Source organism: Acanthaster planci, linkage group LG03 (assembly GCF_054643075.1).
Source record: "Acanthaster planci isolate LZ-2023a linkage group LG03, COTS_SCS, whole genome shotgun sequence".
NCBI classification, from domain to species: domain Eukaryota; kingdom Metazoa; phylum Echinodermata; class Asteroidea; order Valvatida; family Acanthasteridae; genus Acanthaster; species Acanthaster planci.
In genome coordinates, this window is record NC_141779.1 from 21,500,447 (window position 1) to 21,523,388 (window position 22,942).

At 45.1% G+C, this 22,942-nt stretch overlaps 2 protein-coding genes across 5 annotated transcripts in view; one reads left to right on the forward strand and one right to left on the reverse strand.

Moving 5' to 3' along the window:
- utp20 (UTP20 small subunit processome component) overlaps window positions 1–9,948 on the forward strand; it is a 38,291-nt gene extending 28,343 nt beyond the window's left edge. Inside the window, exons 43-54 of one of the 2 annotated variants that reach the window (XM_022256131.2) lie at window positions 76–192; window positions 392–562; window positions 777–908; window positions 1,461–1,571; window positions 2,884–3,033; window positions 3,136–3,255; window positions 4,144–4,338; window positions 4,468–4,624; window positions 4,953–5,305; window positions 5,898–6,297; window positions 7,758–7,903; window positions 8,386–9,948. In XM_022256131.2, the coding sequence (XP_022111823.2) occupies window positions 76–192; window positions 392–562; window positions 777–908; window positions 1,461–1,571; window positions 2,884–3,033; window positions 3,136–3,255; window positions 4,144–4,338; window positions 4,468–4,624; window positions 4,953–5,305; window positions 5,898–6,297; window positions 7,758–7,903; window positions 8,386–8,526 (2,193 nt within the window). In that variant the 3' untranslated portion in view covers window positions 8,527–9,948. Of the gene's footprint in view, window positions 1–75; window positions 193–391; window positions 563–776; window positions 909–1,460; window positions 1,572–2,883; window positions 3,034–3,135; window positions 3,256–4,143; window positions 4,339–4,467; window positions 4,630–4,952; window positions 5,306–5,897; window positions 6,298–7,757; window positions 7,904–8,385 lie in introns of those variants that run through there. The other variant, XM_087134962.1, reaches the window with a different exon arrangement.
- Window positions 9,617–22,942, reverse strand: part of LOC110991040 (prolow-density lipoprotein receptor-related protein 1-like) — a 124,935-nt gene continuing 111,609 nt past the window's right edge. For 2 of the 3 annotated variants that reach the window (XM_087134961.1, XM_022256132.2), the window contains exons 87-89: window positions 22,324–22,405; window positions 21,397–21,547; window positions 9,617–12,411 (exon numbers count right to left, since the gene is read on the reverse strand). In XM_087134961.1, the coding sequence (XP_086991087.1) occupies window positions 12,256–12,411; window positions 21,397–21,547; window positions 22,324–22,405 (389 nt within the window). In that variant the 3' untranslated portion in view covers window positions 9,617–12,255. Of the gene's footprint in view, window positions 12,412–19,277; window positions 19,409–21,396; window positions 21,548–22,323; window positions 22,406–22,942 lie in introns of all 3 variants that reach the window. The other variant, XR_015424887.1, reaches the window with a different exon arrangement.

Sequence of the window (22,942 nt, forward strand, 5' to 3'; positions counted from 1 at the left end):
GACCTGCAAGAAACAGAGCTAGATGTACGTCGATACCAACCATTGGTGCTGACTTGGTTTTTTTTTTCCTTTCAGTTGTTGAACATGAATCTGAAGCGGTCCAAGTTGTCTCCTTCCAACCAGCAACACCTCCAGATGTTGGATCCATTCATCCGAATCCTCATGGACTCACTCACTTCCAAATTCACCAAGGTGGGGAAATTTACAACACCTTCAGTTTTCACTTGTTGGAGAAAAAAAAAATTAGAATTCCTAATCTAATCCCAACTCCCGAGGCAACTCTTTCCAGCATCTCTTCTGAATTCATCTGAACGTGCCACGTCACATATACTCTAAGTTGCACAACCCACACATTTCATTAATTTTGTGTACATGAAATTCCCTGTTTTAGGTGACTGTAGTGGCCCTTCGGTGTGTCACTTGGATGTTGCGATATCCGCTGCCCTCAATCAGCAGAAATGCAACCAGACTGACGAAGATACTCTTCAAAATCCTTCACACCCACGCCACGGCCGGAGCAGCTAAAGGAGCTAACTTTGACGTCGTCGTCAACTGCTTCAAGGTCAGATCATCAAAACAGAATATGTGTATACCTTATAAACATCTCTTGTTTTGATATAATAATCACATGAAAACGTAACAGTGCGGCCATTATATTTTAACTGATGTGACTGGGATTAAATGTTGAATTAAAATGTAAATAAGCTTAACCTCGAACTGAATTATGATTAACCTTAAGTTAACCAGATTAAATCAATTGGTTTGAATGTTTGCAGGCTGTCACAGTTCTGGTCCGCGACGTCAAGCAACATACCATCGATGAGAAACAGCTTCAAGTTCTCCTGACATACGCTGAAGAAGACATGCACGACCACACCAGGCAAGCGACGGCGTTTGGTCTTCTCAAGGTAAACAGCCAAGATATGGCAGTCCATCTGCGATTCAGTGTTCTTTTGAACAGGAAGGATCACAGTCCAATGTTATCTCTGTACAAGATCATAGCCCACGTAGTACTTCACAACATTGCCCCTAACTTAAACCCATAAAACCAAGAATGTGGACAGGTTCGGAAAACTCCATGTCATCCCAGTTTTCAAGTGCAAGACAGAAAATCTGTTTAATTTGGTGGACCGAATTTGCAGTTGAACAATGGAAGTAAAAAGACTGCTATCGCGTGTACCTATAAGAGACTTGAGGGTAGCCAACATAGGGTGGGAGTGTTGGAGACCCCTTATGACCATCGTAAAACCATTACAAGACCTCCGGTCAGACCTCTGGTCTCAATTCAGGTCACAAGCTATCCCAATGCATTGCAACTGGTCTCAACAACCATCACTGGGGTGGGCTGGATAGCTCAGCGGTAGAACACAAGTTTTGTATGTATTTAGCTGGTTCCCTGTTTGACCTCTTGAACCCGTCAGTCTCTTTATCCAACTGCATCTGCCTTTTTTTCCTTCCAGGCAATCCTGTCCAGGAAGTTGATAGTGCCTGAGATGCATGGTGTCATGAAGAAAGTCGCCAAGCTGTCCATTATGTCAGAGAGTCCCTCAGTCAGGTTACAATGCAGACAGGTAGAGTGTGTGCAGAGCATATGTAGGGTTTGCAGTCTTACATTCTGCCCATAAGTAGGATTTCATGGTCTACCAGGGGATCTGATCATAATCAGATCAGTTTTTTGAACAAGAACAAGGATTGAGAAAAACACCTTTTCAAAAATGTGCTTGATCCGTTCTCCTATAGTAAGAAAAATGCAATTTTTACGTTTGGGTAAAGAATAACACCCTGCCTCCTAAACGGTCGTCAGTGTGATTATAATCTCTTCTTATCAGGAAGGAGAAGCATGTACAATATCCAAAACTTTGGCTTTTAGATTTTTATGATAACTGGATTTGGATATGCTGTTCAGAAAAGGTGTGCTATTTACTTTTCCATTTTGCCATGAAAAAAGTTGCACCTAGGATTTCTGAAATGTGACAGCTAAATGAATATGACCCAAGTTGATATAGCATGGGGTGAAGCTATCATGTTAGCTTGTTTCCTCAACAAAACATCACATTTATACTGATTAGAAATTGACACTTTGCCGCAAACTGCTTACAAATGGCAAAGACTTAAAAATGTATGAACTTGAAAGATTGAACACTTGCTGCCGGGTGGAATTTGAAGTTGCATGACGTAAAACTAGGAGATTTTCAAGATTTTCCATTTTCAAAATTCTTCAAAAAAATCATAGCTTCATTTACTGGATGCTTACACCCACACGAATAACTGTCTGGTGACTACTCTAATGTGACAGACAACATCTATTGACGCTCGAGTATTTCAGCCAGGCCTGCCGCCTTGTAAAAAAGAGCCCAAATTGTACAGTGTTATGTAACTTTCTTTTATTTCCGAAACTGGCACAGTGCGCTACTGCCATCTTTTCAATAGGGGCCAGATTAGCATGCAGTGGTATTGTATTGCTTATCACTGGAGCGCTTTTGTCCCCGGTGGTAATCCACTCGTGCTGAATGCCATAAACAGTGGTAATCCGTTCATGCTGAATGCCACAAACAGTGGTATAATCTCTCAAAATAAGGACGGATTTCCTCTCGTTTTGACAACTGAAAAAAAGGTTGGCAATTCCCAGCAGCTGGGTCTTCTGTTCCGAGTATGGTCTTTCGTTACAAGGTTTCGGGCTCCCCGGCTTTGTGTGTAAAGCCTTTGTGCCCGAAACCGGGCTCCCCGGCAGCATATGGTTAAACTCAAGCATTTGTATCCAGCACAAATCTGTCCTTGGTTTTCATGCTGATGATTTTCTTCAGTCTGCTGTGCAATGAAAGGTTCTTTGTGTGAAGATGAAAGAACATTCAACAACCACTTCCACTCATTCTTGGTCCACAGGTTGTGCTGAATTTCCTCCTAGACTACCCTCTGGGCAGCCAGCTGAAACATTACCTGCAGTTCTTTGTCATCCAGCTGAACTTTGACCTTGAGACAGGTCGCGAGTCCACCCTGGAGATGCTCGCCACTATCTTCTCATCCTTTCCGCAGGTGAGCAATTTTATCTGGTGGACATTTTTATCCAGAACCGACTCACACAGCCTTTCATTTACAGTTGAAAGGGTCTGCTTTCTCTCTGATCCCTGCTTGCAGAAAACTTTGGAGACATATGCCGGGATGTTTTTTATTCCCATGGCAACAAGACTTATCAACGATGACTCTGCTAAATGTCGCAAGATCACTGCTCTGGCCATCAAGTCACTGCTGCAGAAGGTAGCAATCAAATTTTTGTCACTTTCACAGAATTTTTGGGGATTGCCGTAGGCAAGGATATGTTTTCATTTCTTTGCTTGCCAAGTAACTGTTCAAGGCATTGTTCATGTAGAAAGTTTAGCTCTGGAAGGTACCCATTGAGGACGTACACATACAAAAGGGAACAGAGGATTTTTCCCTGTCCTTGATTGCCAGTTGATTAAAAACCAGTCTGTGAAATTAAGCGTGTGTGCTCAGACTATGAGAAAGAGCGTTGTAACAAAAGAACAAAGAGAAACACATTGAACATTGACTTGCTCGCTCTGGCATAGAAGTGCAGGTCTTCACCATGTTAAGGTGACGATTTCTTTTGTTAGGCGAATTAGGACCGAGCTGTAAGGATATTTCTCTGTCCCCGCAACGTTTACAGTCCCCACAAAATTGGTGATATAACATATGCTTCTCCCCAGAACTATGGAAGAAGTATGTGCATTCACTAATGTGTACAAGTGTGCTGTGCCTTGTGTGGACATTGAGAAGATGTCCACACAACATAGGTAGTGAAGATGTGTGGACTGGACCAAGTCCACACATTGCTCCTTCTCTGAAAACAGGTTTCGAGGCAGTTTGTGGTTAGGGTTACCATAGCAAAAGGAAACGGAACTGTCAAGGAACCATCAACAAGAAGCCAGCTTTAAAGGGTGTCCACAGTGCAAGAAAAATCAGTCTTTTCATCATGAATACTCAGCTACATGAGAAAAAAGGAATATTCCATGCATTCAGCGAAAGCAAATCTTGGATGTTCAGTATCTGAATTTGTGAAGTTCTATACGATGAACTAAAGCATTTTCACAGAGAGAATGAAAATAAAAATTGGTTTCTGTGAACGTTTCTTTCACTGTCACCCAGTTGCGGGTGGATAAGAGAGACGAGCTGTTCACCATGGCAAGGCACTGGTTACAAGACGACAAGCCAGCCCACCGGCGCCTAGCCTCACAGCTTTGCGGCATCTTTGTGGATGCTGAGGAGAAGGGCTTCCAGCGGCGACTGGACGGTATGCTGCCCCAGATTGAGAAGCTGGTCCGACCAGATGAACTGCAGAAGGTAGGTCCGAGGGAATGGCCGAACGCCCTATCTGGCTTTAAGCTAAGAGTAACTAGCTTCAACCTAACAAGACCTGCCATGCATGAAGATTGGCTAAGCAAGCAGGGTGTGTGTTTTTGGATCTCACAGGATGGCATCTCCGAAATGGAGACAGAAGAAGTATCCTTGGAGGAGAGGCATGCAGACCACATGCTGTTCAACGTGCTTTCAGCTCTGGCCAAGATGATCAAGCATTGTTCAGTTATCGGCAACAAGGCATACACGGAGACCATGAATGCAATCTGGGGTACAGTTTGAATTGAAGTCTGTAATTGGTCAATGTATAAAATGCCACCAGTGATAAACCGCAGTAGATAAATAGCAATAGAAAATCCGGCTAGTCTGCTCTTAATTCAGAATAAAGAAAAGCAGCAACAGGAATTTTAAAAAATAAAACGGTGTCAGATATTTAATGACGCCCTGTCTGAATCTGTTGTCTTTAGCCAGATCGAGATCTTTGTCGGTTTCAAACAACGGATGTGACTTTAGCTGTGAAGCTGTTTCTGCCTCAGTCATGTTTATTGACAGTGCACTGTTTGCTTCGCCATCATCGGATCTTTTCTTCCCTACTTCAGACTCCATCCAATCTCACCTTCTCCACCCCCACGCTTGGGTGCGTCTGGTCTCGGCCCAGCTCTTCGGCGACCTGTTTGCCTCTAAGCAGCCAAACAACATCGCCGGGGCCATGCTGAAAGCTGCGTCTGATACGCAGACCGACCACTCCCCAGTCAGTGAGAAACAAACTCCCAAAAGGACGAAACGCAAGAGGAAGGCGGAGGAGACAGAGGAAGAAAGGAGTGGAGCTAAAGGTAGAATAGGGGCGTTGGAGTACCCACTGAACCACGGACAGGATGTTGTGAGGGAGCTGGTGTTCAGATTTTGCAGGCAGCTTCATTCGACCTTGCTGAATAAGGATCTAGGAGATCAGGTAAGGTCCCTTGAATAGTTTGAGATTTGCATGTGGAAGTGTTGAGGATGTTATTGACAACAGTTCCATGTGAGTGCTTGCATTCTGCTGTTTGTTTGTTCCCTCTATTTCTGTGTCAAAGTTGGTCTTGAACAGATCAGATCTAACCAACAATGAGCTTGTGGCTCTGGTGCTTTTATCCTCCTTTGAAATCTAAAGTTCTCACCACTTCATATTTCTACATGTGACGGCCTTGAAATTCCTAGTTCACTGTGAAGCAGAGTTTCCTGGCAGAGGTCTGCAGGGCCAAAGCACATGTGGAGTGTAGAGAATTGTGCAAGGGAGTTCAATTGTTTACTTCGAGCTTACCACACAAGCAATGAAAGGCAAAGCACGCTTGAAAGGAAATGATCTCTAAGGGTTTTGCAAAGGTGCTGACTTTATGGGCAAAATTGGTCTGAAAAATTTGAAGGGTTTTGAAGGATTATGGACTAGGAAGGTCAAAACATGGAATCTTCTCAGCACACTGGGCTGGATTTGTTTGTCTTCTCTATGCATGGTCAGGATGTTGTGCTCAAGTTACGAATTATTTTGACATCCGAATTCGTGTTAGGTTGTGAGAAATCTGGTTTTCCTCGGCAAAGTCATCCGTTGTTTGCATCCTGAGGACAGTGAGAATCAAACAGAGGAGAGTTCAGACAGCGGAGACGAAGAGGAGAACAACATCAGTGAGGGAACTTCCAAGATCCCTGAGGAGTCGGTGGGCACTGGCAAAGAGAAGAACAGAACTGGAAGTCAAGTCGTCACAGACCTGACCTGGATCACGAAGAAGGTGTGCCGGATAGCTGCCTGGGAGGCGGCCAAGACCCCCAAACAGACGCTGAGACGGACCTGCACGGTTAAGTGGCTGGCGGCCATGTCGGTGGACGTTGGAGGGGAGCAGTTGCCGCGCTATCTGCAGCTGATACTGAAGCCCATGTGCCGGGAGATAGGTGATCAGAAGTCACACACAGGTAAAAAATGAGGATTTGTTTGATAACACCAATTGAAAAGAATAATACTTAACCACTTCGTGCCGAGGCATTTTTCAACGTTGATGATGCTGGGCCGGCATGACTATCATTTTTTCCGTTTTCAAAATCCTTCAAAAATTCATCATTCCATTTAATGGTCGTTTATAGCCGCACGAAGTAATCTTTTGGCACTACTCTAAGTCGACAGGTGACCTTCATTGACGCCTGAGTATTTCAGCCAGGCCTGCAGCCTTGTAAACAGAGCCCAGATTGTGCGGTGTTATACAACTGTCTTTTGTTCATGAACCTGGCTCAGTGCACTGCAGACCTCTTTTCAATAGGGGCCAGATTAGCGTGCAGCAGTGCTGTGTGGCTCATCGCTGCGGTGGTGGAACGCTTTGTCCCCGGTGGTAATTCGCTTGCTTTCATTGCCCCAAACCCTGGTATACGGTTTCAAAACAACGCTGGATTATCACCACTTTTGAGAGTGAAAAATGCCGGTAATGCCCAGCAGCCTGGTCTTTTGTTCGGAGTACGGTCTTTTGTTACAGGGCCCTATTTCCTTTGTCCGAGTTCGGAGACCCCGGCCACGCATATAAACCATACGGCTCCGATTTCGGAGTCCCCGGCAGGTAGTGGTTAACAATGTCCAGCACTCCATTCCTATATCTTTTCAGCATTTTCTTTAGCACGTCATTCATTAAGTTATCAATGAAACTTTCATGTTTTTTGAAACACCATATCACTGTTTGTGACATTTAATACAAAGGATTACAACCACGGATGAAAGCTCTCTGGCGCTGCAGTGCTGAGAAACACAATAATCTGGCCCCATTGAAAAAGATGCCAGCAGCGAACTGCTCCAGTTTCGAGAACAAACGAAAACTACGCAACACCGCACAATCTAGGCTCTCTTTACAAGGCAGCAGGCCTGGCTGAAATACACAGGCAGCCATAGATGTTGCCTTTCAGATTTAGAGTAGCCACCAGACAGTCATTCGTGTGGTGTGGTGTCCAGTAAATGCAGTAATGACTTTTTGAAGAATTTTGAAAACGGAAAATCTTGAAAAACGCCCGTTTTTGTGCACAGCCATTTTAGTTGAACCCGGCAGCATGTGGTTAACCCTTAAAAATGGGGTTGGGGTGGGGTTTAAGCCGACAGTTTCTTTGGTATCGTTGCCGAGCTTGCAGGATTTCTCTTGTAATACCTAATGATCATTTTGATACCAATTTGATGAAAACCAGACGGACCGTTCTTGAGACAGGTCGGCCGACAATGTGAATTCCCCTATTGACATGTGCTCAATGCGAGCAAGTGAGGAATTGCAACTTGCCAGATTACTCGTAATGAATATCTTTACAATTACACAGTGTCCAGAACTCGTTGACTGAACCAGTTGAAGCATCCCCTTGTGGTAGTTTGCTTGATATTGACCTGCCCGTCTCAATTCTCCCCCCAGACAACGATCTCCGTCTGCTCTGCCAGGAGGCTCTGGACCTCATCAAGGGCCTAGTGGGACTGGAGACTTTCTCCCATGCTTACACGAACGTCCAGCGAGTCATCGCACAGACCAGAATCCAACGCAAACACAAGAGGGCGCTACAGGTAAGGCAGGACAGGACACTGGGTTTGTCCTTCGTGGATTGTGTGGTGAGGCAGGGACGGCATGGGCGACAGTTAGTCTGTGAACTTTCCATACCCACATTACGTTGTAATTGAGCTGTTGGAACTGATGAGATACAAAGTTGAATGTAAGCCAGTGAAGACTTGTAAGTGGTAGAGTGTGCCCATGCATGACAAAGTCAGTATCAAACTGGATATTCTATATTTATTGTATTGATTGGTCACTACTTGATTGTATTGAGTAGACTGTCTGAAAAATGAAGACCCAAGCTTCCTCCTGTACTCAACAATTGTTAATTTGTTTTCACCCCAAGAATTCCTGCCCGCCTTGTTTTTCAGTGGAAACTTGAAAATTTATTTTCCCAAGTTCATGGCTCTTGCCACGGAGGAAGAAATTAAACTTGGTAACATTGATTGTTTCACAGTCACGGATTACTTTTGGTTTTTCCATTTCACCTCTGAAGGCGGTTGCAGATCCTGTCCAGGCAGCCCGACGAAAAGAGAAGAAACAGCAAAACAAGAAAGTGGCCAAGAAACGAAGAATCCAGCAGCTGAGACCAACCTACCAGATGGCGAAGAAGGCAAAAATTGCAGGGGGAATGTAGACTCCATCCCACAGCAGGCAGTCTTCCTGGATTATAGTACGTTTCCTCAACAGCAAAGTGAGTCAAGGGTACCTAAACTCCATCCTTTGGCAGATGCTCTGGCTTGGAACAGGTTTTGGACTCTTACATGGTGTATATAACCTACAGAGAGCTCAGACTCCATCCCACAGCAGGTAATCTGGCTGGCTTCTAATCACAGTATTTGCTTCAGTATATGTTGACCACCATTTCTGGACAGTAACTCGAGGATGCTTAGACTCCATCCTTTCTAGAACACCATGCCTGGTCCACATAACCCACAGTATGATTTGTCTCTAGCAGAATCTTTATCCCTCCCTTCACTGCCAAGTGTTAACTTTGGAACCAGGTAATAAATACTCCAAACTTTGACCGTATTTTACATGGGTTGGATTTTCTGACGGGAAATGAAGCCATAGGTTTCAAGTTTGGGGAATGAAGGTCAAGACATTAGACCCGAAAAGCAAAGCCAGTGACAGAAGCAGAAGTTTGGGAGGCCTCCCCCCTCCCAGTTTTTAGTAAACCAATAACAGGCTCATTGCATGGTCTGTGGATTCTCTTTGCATCAAAAAAGGGAATTTTGAGCACGAGTATGTTATAGGTTGCTCCCAGATATGTTTGATTATTCAGCCATTGATGAAAATGAAGTGGGGTATTTCTGTGGGGTTTTACTTGGAACACAAGAGTAAGTATATATGGGACAGAATACCGTTTCCCTTCCTCGGCTGCCACTGGGTAGTTTGGAGCAAAAGTAATTTTTTTGTGGGCAGTTTTGATAGAATTTCAAGGTAAACCTCTTCTCACTATGTCAAATTTTGACTCTTTGATTCGGTAACATATTTTCTTTAAGAGCTGCACAAAAGGGCCCTGTGAGTGTATTGCTTTGCCGTTTTTAAACTCATTCTACTAGCAGCCATGTCTGTGAATTTGTAAAGGAATTTGTGAAAAGAAGTTTTTCCCCCAAATTCTTACAAAGTTTTGACATAAAACTCTGATTTATGAAGTTTTTGCTCAGACTTGTCAACAGCACAGTGGATTAGCACAGAAGCAAGTCAAACAACAAACAAACAACCATGTTTCTTTCAGCATGTTTATTTCGGAAAAAAAAAAAAAACCTTTTAAAGTATGAAAATAAAAGAAAGCCACTTTTTGTAGTATTTAATTTGTACCCTGCCACACAGTACATACAATGAAAGGGAACATAACATTTCAGGAAAAACAGTCACCAAAAAGTTAGGGCTTTACGCAGGTCTATGCCTTGCAAAGACAGCCTGAAGAGATATATTTGTACGTGCCATCACCAAAAAAAGACTATACAGATAAGTTTGTACATATTATGAAGTAACAGATTAATGGCCACTGATGAATTCCAATAAAAGATACAACACATTCTTCCCTTGCAAACTGATCAAAGTACATTTTACTTACAATGCAGATGCCTTTTTACTAGCTTTGCTTGAAGCCGTCGTCGTCCTGTGGGGGGGGGCACTAAGAAGGACGCGCAAGCTTTGCAAAGCACTGTGGGCAGCCTCGACTGCCTGAATCAGTGTATGTGCATATGGTCAGCACGTGCTGGGGCTGCCTGACTGATCAAACGGATTCTTCCCACCAAGAAATGAAGTAAAAATGTGACACAGTGTGAATGAAGTAGACCTTACAAGCACCCTTCATGTAGACATAGGCACAGGCCTATCACATGGCAAATTGAAATACTTTCACAAAATGATTTCTATTGCTCCTCTAAGATAATTGCAAAACACCGGTATGCTACACTCATTAATTATGACAATTATTTAGACAGAAAAATCATAAGATAATTATATTTTCTTAAACAGTCGCCAAACCATAAGCTCAGGTATTTTTCAGTGTTCAAGACTTCACGCACGTATAATGGTTTACGTCCCATCTGCACCTGTACATGTACATATTCTGTGCAGTAGGTACGGGCATCACTGTACATGTACTATACATTGTACACTATGAAGTACTGTTAGTTACATAAATTCAGTGTTCTCTGTCATACAAAAACCTAATGTTTTAGTCACCCTCCAAACCCCATAAACCTTATCGTTATATAAACAAATCTCTCCCCTATCCAATACCCTTGCACCGTTGACAAGTTTTGTGTATTTCTTTCTTTCACCAAATGCTGATGTGGCCCAACTACTCAAAATCTTACACCAAACTGCATCAAGACTTCCGAGACTTGTACACATTCTTTCAAGAACATCAACATGCGAGCAAGACGTACACTTTTCAAGTAAAATTATGATAACACTATCATAAATTTGTACACTATGATTAAATTTGTACAAGTGGAAAGTACTTGTTTCTCACATTGTCTTTGAAATTTAAGTACTTTCAAATGGATTTCCGAAACTGAGAGAACTTTTTCTAGGGGAAGCAACATCGTATTGCAAATGACTCTTGACATCTTTATGCTGGCGTTTTAAATATTTGTCTTGGACCTTGGGATAATTCTGAACAACGAGGCATTTCAGAAATGCTTCCTGATCCTCGGGTTTCTCTTTACCCTGACTGTTGCACAGACATTTTTCCGAATTAATATTTACACAGCACTTCGACACTTATTAATCAAGTGCTTTGGTGTTACAAGATCGGTATGAGCTACTGGCATGAATAGCACACAACTGAACACCTTGTCAGATCCACCTGACAAGTCAGAGTGTTCTGAACACTTCCACTGTATCCTGTCAGACAAAAACGCTTCCACGGGACTCAAGTCAATTAAGACACCATTACATCTACATACAGTCAGAATGAAAGTCAACTGATGATGGGTGTATAAATTACATGACAGACAGACACTTCCACGGGCAGTCATTATTCATATCGGGCAACATCGTTTTCATTCGCTTACAACTTTCAAAAATAGAATTTTTTTCCATTTGTAAATGAAGTCGTACTGAAATTTTTTCCCGTTCTAAATGAACTACGTCTTATGCTAAAACTTACTTCTATGGGGTCAGTGAGATGTTCTGACTAAAAACTGACGTGCTGCTTTAAATGTGGTGCATCAATCAAAACAGTTACTCTTGTCTTTAAATTACATTGCATTTTTCGGCATACGAAAACACAAAAATGGAAAACAGCTTAACTAAATAGTTCGCCATCTTGAACAGTCTTTCTAACAGTTTATAAAAAGTACAAATATAAGTTATCCCACGCAAACAAAAATAATTCTTTTTTGATACGATGTTTGGAAAGAGACCCTGTCTGTGTTCTATAGCACCCACTGCGTTCATCATCATAGACACGACTTCACAAGACCAGACTTCCACAAAAGAAAAAAACGAGACGTACATGTATATGAATGAGACCAATGCATACCACACGGAGCATATATCAATGGACAGTCACACATCGCGCAATAAAAGATTGCTTGAATACATGTTCCATGCTGCTTCTTGAAATTTTTATCAGCCACAAAAAGAAGATAATGGATCTGGAAATGCCATAAAAATAAGTGGAGAAAGATAACTATTTTGAGCTGTGCAAAACTGCAGAATGTAATCAGTACCTCGGAATTCTTTTTGTTGCTGTCTTAATTCGGATTAATAACTAAAAATGCTGAGCAAGACTCTCTTGCTTTGATAAAAGATCTTCATGGCATTGGCAGAACTGTTACGTAAATGGGGGGGGTTTCCAGGAAAACAATTAACATACAAACCAACTCAGACCGATTCTGTTTCATCTCAAGATGGCCGCCCTCTCATCCTCGTCCATATTCTCCATGTTCTCTGTGTCTCCAAGCAGATCCCTTTTCTCGTCCAGGCTGAGCTCTGAGCCCGTGCTGTGCCGGTCAGGGTAAAGAGACCCGTACATAGGGTTGGAAAAATTGGTGGCCTGTAAAAAGGCAAGACGGGAGGAAAAATACCTTCTTGAAAACAAAATATAAGCACATTGTGACTTGGCCCACTACATGTCAATTTCCATTTTCTTCTGTTGGCAAACACAGGATGACAACCAGAAGCAATCATTAATAACCTACAAACAAAGTGACCTTTCATAAGAGGGCCCATTTTGAATTTTCTAAAAGGTAAGCCTCTACTGCTAGCTTAACACTCACATGACTATTAAAATACCAACCATACGTTCCCTTGAAATGGGCGGCACAGTGGCTTCTGAAGGAAGGCCACTTTGGCCTTGGTAGCCAAGTGAGTCCGAGGCCACCATTTTGGTATCCATTTTTCCAGTCATTTTCTCAGTTACGTGATAAGCAGCCAGTTCACTAGCTCATACAAATCAGGCATGCCCACTTATGACCACAAACTTGTGGTCACGATGAAAAACTAACCAGTGTCTATAATCGAGTCATACAGCCATGATTAACATGGCCTTCGCCCATTTTTTTCATTTCAAACACTGAAAATCTTCCCCCACATTAGTGTGGGTCGGGTCTCCTAGTGATACTTACCCCTGCCCAGCCTACATATGCAAATTTCCCATGTGCCTATTAAAATTCGCTGAGAAGACTTGAATATGCATTCTGCCCCCGACCCTCCACAATGGACTGCGATCCCGCCGCCATGTTCGTCCTTCTTTTTGAAGCGATGAAAATCACCAGAGCCAAAGTGGGAAAGGACCTGACCCACACTAATGTGGGGGAGGAGTCTCCTGCGTTCACATACCCCTGCCCAGCTTACATATGCAGAGTGGCACCGTACCCTGGAGATGGGTCAGCGAGGGGAGTGTAGTTACTAATAGAGACATAAGGCGGGCGTCGCCAGAGCGAGCACTCACCAGAAGAAACCCATAGGTTGAAGTATCCACTGCCCGGCCCGGAACAGAGCTGGACATTGTCGGGACTGCATAGTGCAGGGTCGCTCTGCAAAAAATCTTTCACAGAGCACTTGGTGATGGTGGAGGGAGATTTTTAGCAAGCCACCTGGCGGATTTCAGCTAAAAGAACTCCTCTGAAGTATGACCAGGATGCAGAGGCAGCCCACAACACTGTAAGCCCTGACATAAGATCGGGTCATCTCATCATGTTGTGCCGGCCACTCTCGGTTAGCGAAGATAATGGCTGAGACCGTCCATCAGGCAATAGTGTCCCTCAACGCCAGATGAAAGCGTTTTGTCGTGGGGATGAAGAGCCGGGAATTAGATTATTGGTAATGCTCGGTCCTGGCAAGATACCACTTAAGAGTCCTGACCGGACACCTCTTGTCTGAGTTGTCTCCTGAAAATGAGGCTATGTCGGGAACGAAAATGTTGGGAGGCCGACAGGTAGGCATCTGTTTTTTTTGTCAGAAACTCGATGGTTTGGATAAGGCAAACTCTGTGGCTTCCAGCAGATGTGACCATCGGCAATCGATAGGACATGAAGCTCGCTACCTCGATGTAACAACCGCAAGAAGGAAGGCCAGTATGATGCTGAGATGGAGGTCAGATGCATCGGACAGCAGTTCGAATGGGGGACCAGCAAGAACGCGTAGGATGCTTCCGAGGTCCCAGGATAAGACGAGGCATTTGACGTAGGGACACTTGACAAACATTCCTCGAAGGAGATGGTGGATGGCAGCGCTGTCAGAGACAGTCAATCCATTGCTGAAGCCCGAGTGAACAGCCGCCAAGGCCGACGAGTAGTTATGGCTGGTGGCAATCTGGAGGCCCGAGTAAAACAGATATGTGAGGAAGTCTGCAACGGAACTCACAGGAGCCTCGGTTGGAGAAACATGGTAATCGCACCATCTAGTAAAATGTTGTCGACGGCTGTTGTAAATTTTTCGAGTGGACAGTCATAGACCCCAGGCCACCATGGATGCAGCGTCTGCAGAAAGGCGCGACGCCCTGAAGGATCGTTGGACGACGTCCAGCGCGTCAAGTGAAGACTTTCCGGTGCTGGGTGGAGGATTCCTGACTAGGGTTGGCCAAGGATGTCCTCCCAGACTGGAAGGACCACCGGCTGTCGTACCAGGAGCCTTGTCAGTCTTGGAAACCACAGTTGGCAAGGCCAGCACGGAGCGATGAGGAGGATCCGACATGGCTCTCATTCTACCTTAGACAGGACGTGCGGGATATTGAAGGAAAGGCATATGACAGACGGCACGACCAGTCGACCTGTAAGGTGCCTGTCGCCCATGCCCGTCAGTGAGGGAACCTGGAGCAGAACTTCCGGAGATGGGTTTTGTTGGTGGAAGTGAAGAGGTCGATATGGGGATGCTTGATCTCCCACCCTGTTGAAGAATCCACCCTATTGGTCGGACGGCACCCCGATAGAGTGTGTCTGCTATGCCGTTACTGGTTCCCGCTATGTGGACGGCTTGGAGGGTGATCGTTGATCGTTTGTCCACGTGAAAAGCTGCCACGCAAGGGTGCAGCGTTGAGGAGAGAGAGTACCGCCCTGGCGGTTGATGCACGCCACTGCCGCTGCTCTGGATTCGAACTGAACGACTTATTAGGTGTTGTCAGAAATGGTGAAGGGCGTTGAACACCGCTTGGAGCTCTAACCTGTTGATGTGCTTGTCTTGAGAGGGGGTGTCCCAGACCCTTAGAGGCATGGAGTCGAGGAAGAAAGGTCCCATCTGAATGTGACACATCTGTCATTACAGTCACATCTGGATCTAGAAGTACGAAGGGGAGGCTGGCCGACAGGTGCTTGATGATGGTCCACCACCAGAGGTGATTGTGAAGGAAGGTCAGCCCACATGTCAACAGAAGCGAAAGTTTTCATTATGAGAAAAGAATAGTGAGCCCTGTTCCATTGGACTATGTTCAACGTGGCCATATGAATGCTGAAGTTGGAGGACTACGGCCATATCATTACATGCACAGGGAATCAAGATCATATGCATTGCAAGAATAAGAAAGACTGCAGGAAGATCGCTCCATAACCAAATACTTCTGTTCTACATCAAAGCTGGCCCGGGAGGCGTGGGACCGTCCCGGTGTGTAGACTGATGAGCCATACCAATGAATACACGCCTTTCATGGTAGGTGCTAGTAGTAGGGAGATCGCCCGAGGACTTCAGAGAACGGGAATTGAGGGTGAATGTCAGGCGCACAGATCCGGCTAACGGGGAGTAAGTTTACTCACCCCAATTGCAGTGCCAAACGGATAGAGCCACCATGGTCTAGGACATGATCCAGAGCCGGATCCCGCTGGGGGAAAGGTTCTGGCTGGACAACAGAGACCACTTCAGCCTCGGAGAACATCCCTTGTGAGGGAGGAGGGATGGCCGGGAGGGGATTCGAGTCAGGTGCCGTCGCCACTGGCTGAGGCTCTGTGTCTATCTTGCGGGCGAGAGAGAGGTGAAGGCCTCCGAGAGGGACTGGGGGGGTCGTCATCCATGGGGGGTGGATCCGGATCAGAGCTGCGTTTCTTCTTAGCCTTGGACGAGGAAGAAGGCAAAAAAGATGTCTTGGCCTTGCGCTCCTTAGCCTTCACTAGTGGGGGAGCCAGAGGTCGGGACAGCTGGAGGTACAGCCAGGCCAGGGTCCCCCAAATGGTCGGTCGTATCCTGCGAGGAGCGTCCAAGGCCATGATCGATGGCCTCATGACCGGAGTCCATCCAGCTGTGGATAGGATGTGGCAGTTGAAAGCTCGGCGGCGTAGCAGTCCACGGGGGAGGGGGGGCGATGTCGTCTGATGCAACGGAGAGCACCATGCTGAATTGCAGACTCGCCCGCGACAGAAGCGGTGGAAGGTGACGAACCAGCTGTGGAACCCATTGCCAGCTTGGAGGGAGTTGACTGGCCCAGCTCTGAATGGCAGCTGCCTAGCGAGCAGAAGCTGGTGAGAGGCCCAGGGCAGACGGCATACCGTCGCCCCGTGAGGCCATCGGTCAGTAGAGTCGTTTAGGGGATGTGGTAGGTAGCAACGCCCAGTACTTGAAGCCTAGAGAAAGGAACAACCCATTATTCTCTAGCCAGCCGTGATCAAGGGTATTGTTGTGGCATAGCTCGCTCAACCTGATCTGTAGAGATGTGGAGTGGGCATCCATGACCCAGGGTAGTGTTGTGGTCCAGCACGCTCAGCCCGGTCGGTAGGTGTACAGAGCAGTCATCAATTCAGCCCGATCAATTCCAGTAGTGGTCATCATTGATCAAGGGTATTATTGCGGCATGGCACGCTTGACCCCGACCTATTAATTCCACTGGGTATCTCCTTGTCAAGACCGTTAATCGGATAACGCAAACCACAAAGGAGCGGGGCAGCCCGCCAAGCCCCGCTCCACGGCCAGACCCATATAGAGTTGGGCAGTTATTTTTCGAACGCACGCACCACATAGACAACAAAGGGCTGCCCAGCCCTGTTCAACGGCCATACACAACACACCACGGTAGATCAGACCCAAACCTGTAGATAATGCACAGAAAAAAGGGACTGAAAAGAACAACCAAATATACGAAATACGAGAATAGACACTCTTATCAATAGATAGGAAATCAATCACTTTTTATTTATACACAAAAATCAAGTCACAAACGCGAAAGGTACGGAACTCGAAACTCCAAAAATGCCATAAAAGACATGTTCGTAAAAGATAGGCGCTGAGAAAAGAAGGACAAACATGGCGACGGGATTGCAGTGCATTGTGGAGGGTCAAGGGGCAGAATGCATAATCAGTCTTTTCAACGAATTGTAATAGGCACATGGGAAATTTGCATACGTAGGCTGGGCAGGGGTACGTGAACGCAGGAGACTTCCTGAGATATGCAAAGGAATAGAACTACTACCAACATCACGAAGAAGACCGATTTATCATTAATATGACAATTTCAGTTTTCTTATCTGTGGAAATCAGATATTACAGACACCTGCTGTATGCATATATTTCACGACAGCACAACATGCAACCAGTACAAAGTCAAAATGAAAAAAGTGTCTGATTGCACATATGAACACAATGCATTTGTATGTTATGTACACTTAAAGGCAGTGCAGACACAGTCGAGACAGCAAAGTTAGACTTGTTTAACGTGCACAAAAAAAGTGACATGATCACCAGAAGCACTACGAAATGGCAAAACTACGCACAAACTAGTGGACATGCATTTCCAAATGCTAAATCACAAAACATTCTGTGATATTATTAGTGTTCACACTGCTAAGACGGTGCAGGCCGTGTGGGGACAGAAGGGGTCTGCGAGTGACGCGCTTGCCTGTGCACCTATTCCACTCATTACGAAGGGTGTTCAGAGAGACCCGTTTCACTTTAAGCTGCAGTCTTCAGTGTTTTCAAGGATTATTGAAGAACTCGTTTTATTTTCAATGTGTACACCAGCCTGTTGCCTCAAGAAAAGGATGCCCAGTGTAGCTTCTCGATAGTGCAGTGAATCCTGCATGCCAACACGCATACGCTGTGCCGTGATCTCCTCATATTAACACCCCTAAAATCCATGCATAATAACCATCTAATTTGTAAAAACGCACCTTAAGCATTGAGGTTTTATTCTTTTCTATACCGTTAAAAAAAACGAGTGCGGCATCCCATTCAAATTTTATTCACTGTGTCAGATATGCATATACGCGGCTTCAAATATGTGTACAGACTCCGTTTACAAGCTTTGGACCTTGACCAGCGTGGAAGGGCTTTTAGCTCCATAACATACAGCTGTTCATCGTGTACGTACCGGCACTGTGCAATACTCTAGCACAGTTGTAAACAAACCAGGCCACAACTCGTATTGTCCGCAACAACTTTAGTCATAAAACAGGTTGAAAAACTCTGAATCAAAGATAAAATTGTCAATATCAACATTGCCGGCGGCTCGTAGATTCGAAGCCTCGTCATATGCATCATACATCTTGCTCGCAGCTATGAAACAAAGGATATGCACGCCATTGCCGCATGTTGGTGAATGAAAAGAGTTTGAACGTAGGGGGCGCTTGTCGCACAACACCCTTCCACCCCCCCCTTGGTGCTGGCATCGGACTATCTTGATCCTGACCTTGGAAGGACCGCAATGAAGCGACAGCATCAAACCATTTTTGATGCACGTGCAAAGCAGGTGCAATTCTCTTTATATGATGACAGCCGTGATACATTTTGGAATCTGCTAGCCATTATTAAAAGCTGTCCTGATAGCTCAACAGGATGGGCTGCTGTATCTGCCTTGAGCAGAAGCACCCCCTCATCGGATGAACAGAGCCAGGTTGGTGGGTTGTGTTCATTTTGCTGGTAGCGACGCTCCCGTAACACGTGCATTTCACAATCATTCTTGAACCAGCAAAGTGCAGTTCGGACCAAAGGAGTTTCTGTTGCCAGGAAAATTGCGCCCTCTCTCAGTCGAGCTCCAGACTCCTAGCTTCAAGCATGCAAGTTCAAAACCCAGGTTAGGATTTTTTTTCTGCAATTCTTGTTGAACATTTGTTCTTTATCCTCCATAAAGACTTAGAGTTTTATTTTTCTAAGAAAAATTAACTTGCGAGAACCTTTCTCTTTTGCAAGCAAACTTCATATAATCCATGTCGATGCCACGATAATGCCTACGTGTGCAAAAAATCATGGGGCAGTCTTAAAAAAGAAAAAAAAATGGCTGCACAATGCACGTGATCAACACATCAGTTGTAATACAAAACAGGAAATAAATATATTTGTGCTTTCTATACAGGTTTATTATTTATGCAAGCGGAAAGTTTCGGGAAAGGAGGAAGGGAATGTAAGTGACTTTGCATGCAAATGAAACCAGCCACAATCCACAATGCCCCGATGACCCTGTTCGGTCATCGAACACACAATGACCCCCCCACATCAAGGTTTTACTTGGATTAGCGGAAGTGTTTTTTGGGGTTTTGAGACGGCAACGCAGGGTGTTAGATTCCCGAGTCCAGCATGATGTCAACGTTGGCGTCCGACAAACGCCGGTAGGATGGCCTGAAACCTTTGAAAACGTGCTGCAAAAATGAAGGGGGGGGAGGAGTTAAGGGTTTGGAGAGGGGGGCAGGATAGGAGAGCAAGGAGTGAGATGATGTCAGATTCGGTGCAAATCCCATAAAGCCAGGTGACATCTACATATGTTTTGCACCAGATGAGAGCAAATTTAAGAATTGATGGCACCGCAGGGGAATGTCAGCACCAGCATGGGGTTTGTGAGTTCAATCCCTCCTCAGTAAATCCTCGGTTATTTTCCTTCATTATGATCTCAAACACTAGGTGAGCGTACAGTGTGTGCTAAAGTACATCGAAGGAGGGCCATGCCCAACATTTATATCTTGCTACTTGGGGATGCAAAATATTCCACCAGTAGTCATTTGGGGATTGGGCATTTTATTAATTTTTGATTTTTTTTTTTTTGAATCTGACTAGTAATCCCGTTGAAATGAGCCAACTTTTAATGAAGATTGATCAACTCGGTTAAGGTTTTGTAGTATAAACCTGTCAAGCTTGACAAAGCAGGGCATTATCCAAACCCAAAGCCCTCAAATATGGCATTTCTGGGAGAGGGGAGGGCAATAATAACATTTCAAACCCAAGGGTGTTAGCAAAGACTCGCAGTCAGCATGAAGAAACTGTAACCATGGCAAATCACAGGCAAGATGCCCAAGGCTCCAACAACAGAGAGGCAGATGAACAGAGGGACGAGAGTGAGAGAGGTGGGTAGGCACGCAGCCCGAAAGACTGACAGTGACACCAAAGACATGAGACAAACTAGACAGAATGAACCCACACAGAGAACATGACGAGAGTTAATAAGAGATGAAGAGAACAGCAGAAAGACGAGCAGAGGCAACGACAACAAACAGATTGACAGGTGCACAAGTAATCAATAGGGTTCACCACCTCACACCAAACAATACTACAGTGGGGCAGCTAAAAGTTAAACACTGCCCATTCCAAGCATATCATGAAAATTGGTAAGCAACTGAACTGGTTTTTCCACAGCAGTCAGGCTAAGCTACTTTACTGTACTTTTACACAAGCCTACTGAATTGTACTAAAAACTTGTTAACTCTTCATATAAAGTGCTCCACATGTTCTACCCAGAGCTGGGCCCCAAGTCTTTACTTTGAACAGACATCCACAATCCACAAATCCTGGGTGTGAAATCTGAAATGGATGGAATACTGCCAGGAAAATCACAGACTGTACAAAAGACCAGAGCAGAGGTAAGTTCATGAGCCTGCAACAAATTTGTGTGTCTTGTCTTTGGGGAGGTTGGCCATCAGACTGGCACTGACGCAAATGGATCAAACAAAGATACAACACACAATGCCTGGACTAATAAACAGACTGACAAGACTGATTACTGGAAAACTATTCAGATACCCCAACAAAGGACGGAACATAACAAGGTATAAGAGATGTGTGCATACATGGGTGGGATACGCAGATCAGGGATGAGACGGGAAGGGATGGGAGAGGAAGGAATGGGAAGTGATAGGAAGGGATGGGATGAGACGGGAAGGGATGGGACGGGATGGGAAGGGATGGGAGGGGAAGGGATGGGAGAGGAAGGAATGGGAAGTGATAGGAAGGGATGGGATGAGACGGGAAGGGATGGGACGGGATGGGAAGGGATGGGAGGGGAAGGGATGGGAGAGGAAGGAATGGGATGGGAAGGGATGGGATGAAACGGGAAGGGATGGGATGGGAAGGGAATGGATGGGAGGGGAAGGGATGGGAGAGGAAGGAATGGGATGGGATGGGAAGGGATGGGATGAGACGGGAAGGGATGGGATGGGACGGGACGGGAATGGATGGAATGGGAGGGGAAGGGATGGGATGAGAAGGGATGGAATGGGAAGGGATGGAAGGGGAAGGGATGGGATGGTATGGGATGGGACAGAATGGGACAGGATTGGCCAGGATGGGATGGGACAGGACGGGAGGAGAAGAGATTGGATGGGCAGGAATGGGGACACGGGCTACAGAAGCTGCATACCTTGTTTCCCTTGACTATGAAAGCGGTGTCCACCAGCTCAGGCCCCTCATCTTCATTGATTTGTGGTTCATACATGAATGTTGGGTTGCCGATCTCAATGTTGCCTGCTGGGTCCTGCTTCATCCGCTGATGCTTGAAGCTGCCCGTGTGCCTGCAAGTCAAGACATCATTTAGGTTTCACGTCCTTCTTTGTCCAAAAAGTATCCCTGTAGTGACTTGTTCAATTCCAACACACAAGCAGGGCTTGAAGCTATTACCTCCAGAATGGTATACCCGTGCTCCACCACTTAGCTATGACTACAAGTAGCACACATGTCTATTAGAAGCAATTCCAGCCGCTAGCCAGTCCTTCCCAAAGGGGCAAATGCTATATCTAGCCTCAACAGAAACATTTAGACAGGACTTATCAAGCCATTTCTTGGTATTATTGACAAAATGTGATCAAACCCCACCCCATTATTGTAGGCCTACATAATGCCCTTTTCGCTCCGCACATGGCCAATTTTGAAATGTGCAGCTTTTTCTACATTTCAGTATCCACTTCCATCTTCAGCTCCAACTCAATTCAGCTCCAGTTTCTGAAAACAGGGCCAGAGATTGGACTTTTTCCATTCGCTGCTAGCAGTACAAACACTTTGAAACCGGCAGTGAAGTTTGAGAAGCAAGCCGTAGATTGCATCACAGCTGAGATTTGGGAGGCAAACTTACGACCTGTAAAAGTAAGGGATGAGTCACACAGCTTCAACACTGGCCTAAATGCAAAGAAATTGAGATGACACTTCATTTCAACCAAGCTACATATTTACAGCAGAGCTGGTGGTGTTTGTCTCTCATGATGTCTTCCTGTACTTCATGTGTGAACTCGCTTGATATGACAGCAAATCAAAGACAGCAGTAACAGTTCTGGTTTATTCGACAAGCACCCACCTCTTCTTGTACCAGACAAGGAACAGGACCAGAATTATTGCGATGACGACGAGAACAACGGGAACTGCCACAGCAACAGAAACTGCAGACAGAGAAGGTGAAAGAGAGAAAAGAGGGCAGACATTGAGTTCAGAAATACAACAGGCAGGAAAGCCCACACTGGCCAAAAAACAGTCAGTGCTTTCACTTGTATTTTTAGAATGAACCAAATGGCAGAGGGAAAGCTTTTTTGAAGGAAACAGAATTCTTTTGGGGGGACCACAGTTTCTGGTTAGCAGTTGACACTTCACGTTTCCCTTCCAGACATCAAATAGGCTGTTATCCTAACACCATTGAAATAATTGTTGCTACAAAAGTTCGCCAAATCTTTTAATGGGTACTGTTCAAGCTTTAAAGTGGTACCAGTGTTGATAAAAAAACTAATCTCACATTGTTGACATCCACTTGAACATCTATGTGAAGTTAATGTTAACACATGATTATGCTCCAATACCAACTTGATTTCACAACTTTGTGCTCCGTGCTTTCAGACAGCCTGTAAGAAAATTTCACGTGATCACTCAAGTGGGACTCGAACCCAATACCTCCTATGTGAAGTTAATGTTAACACATGATTATG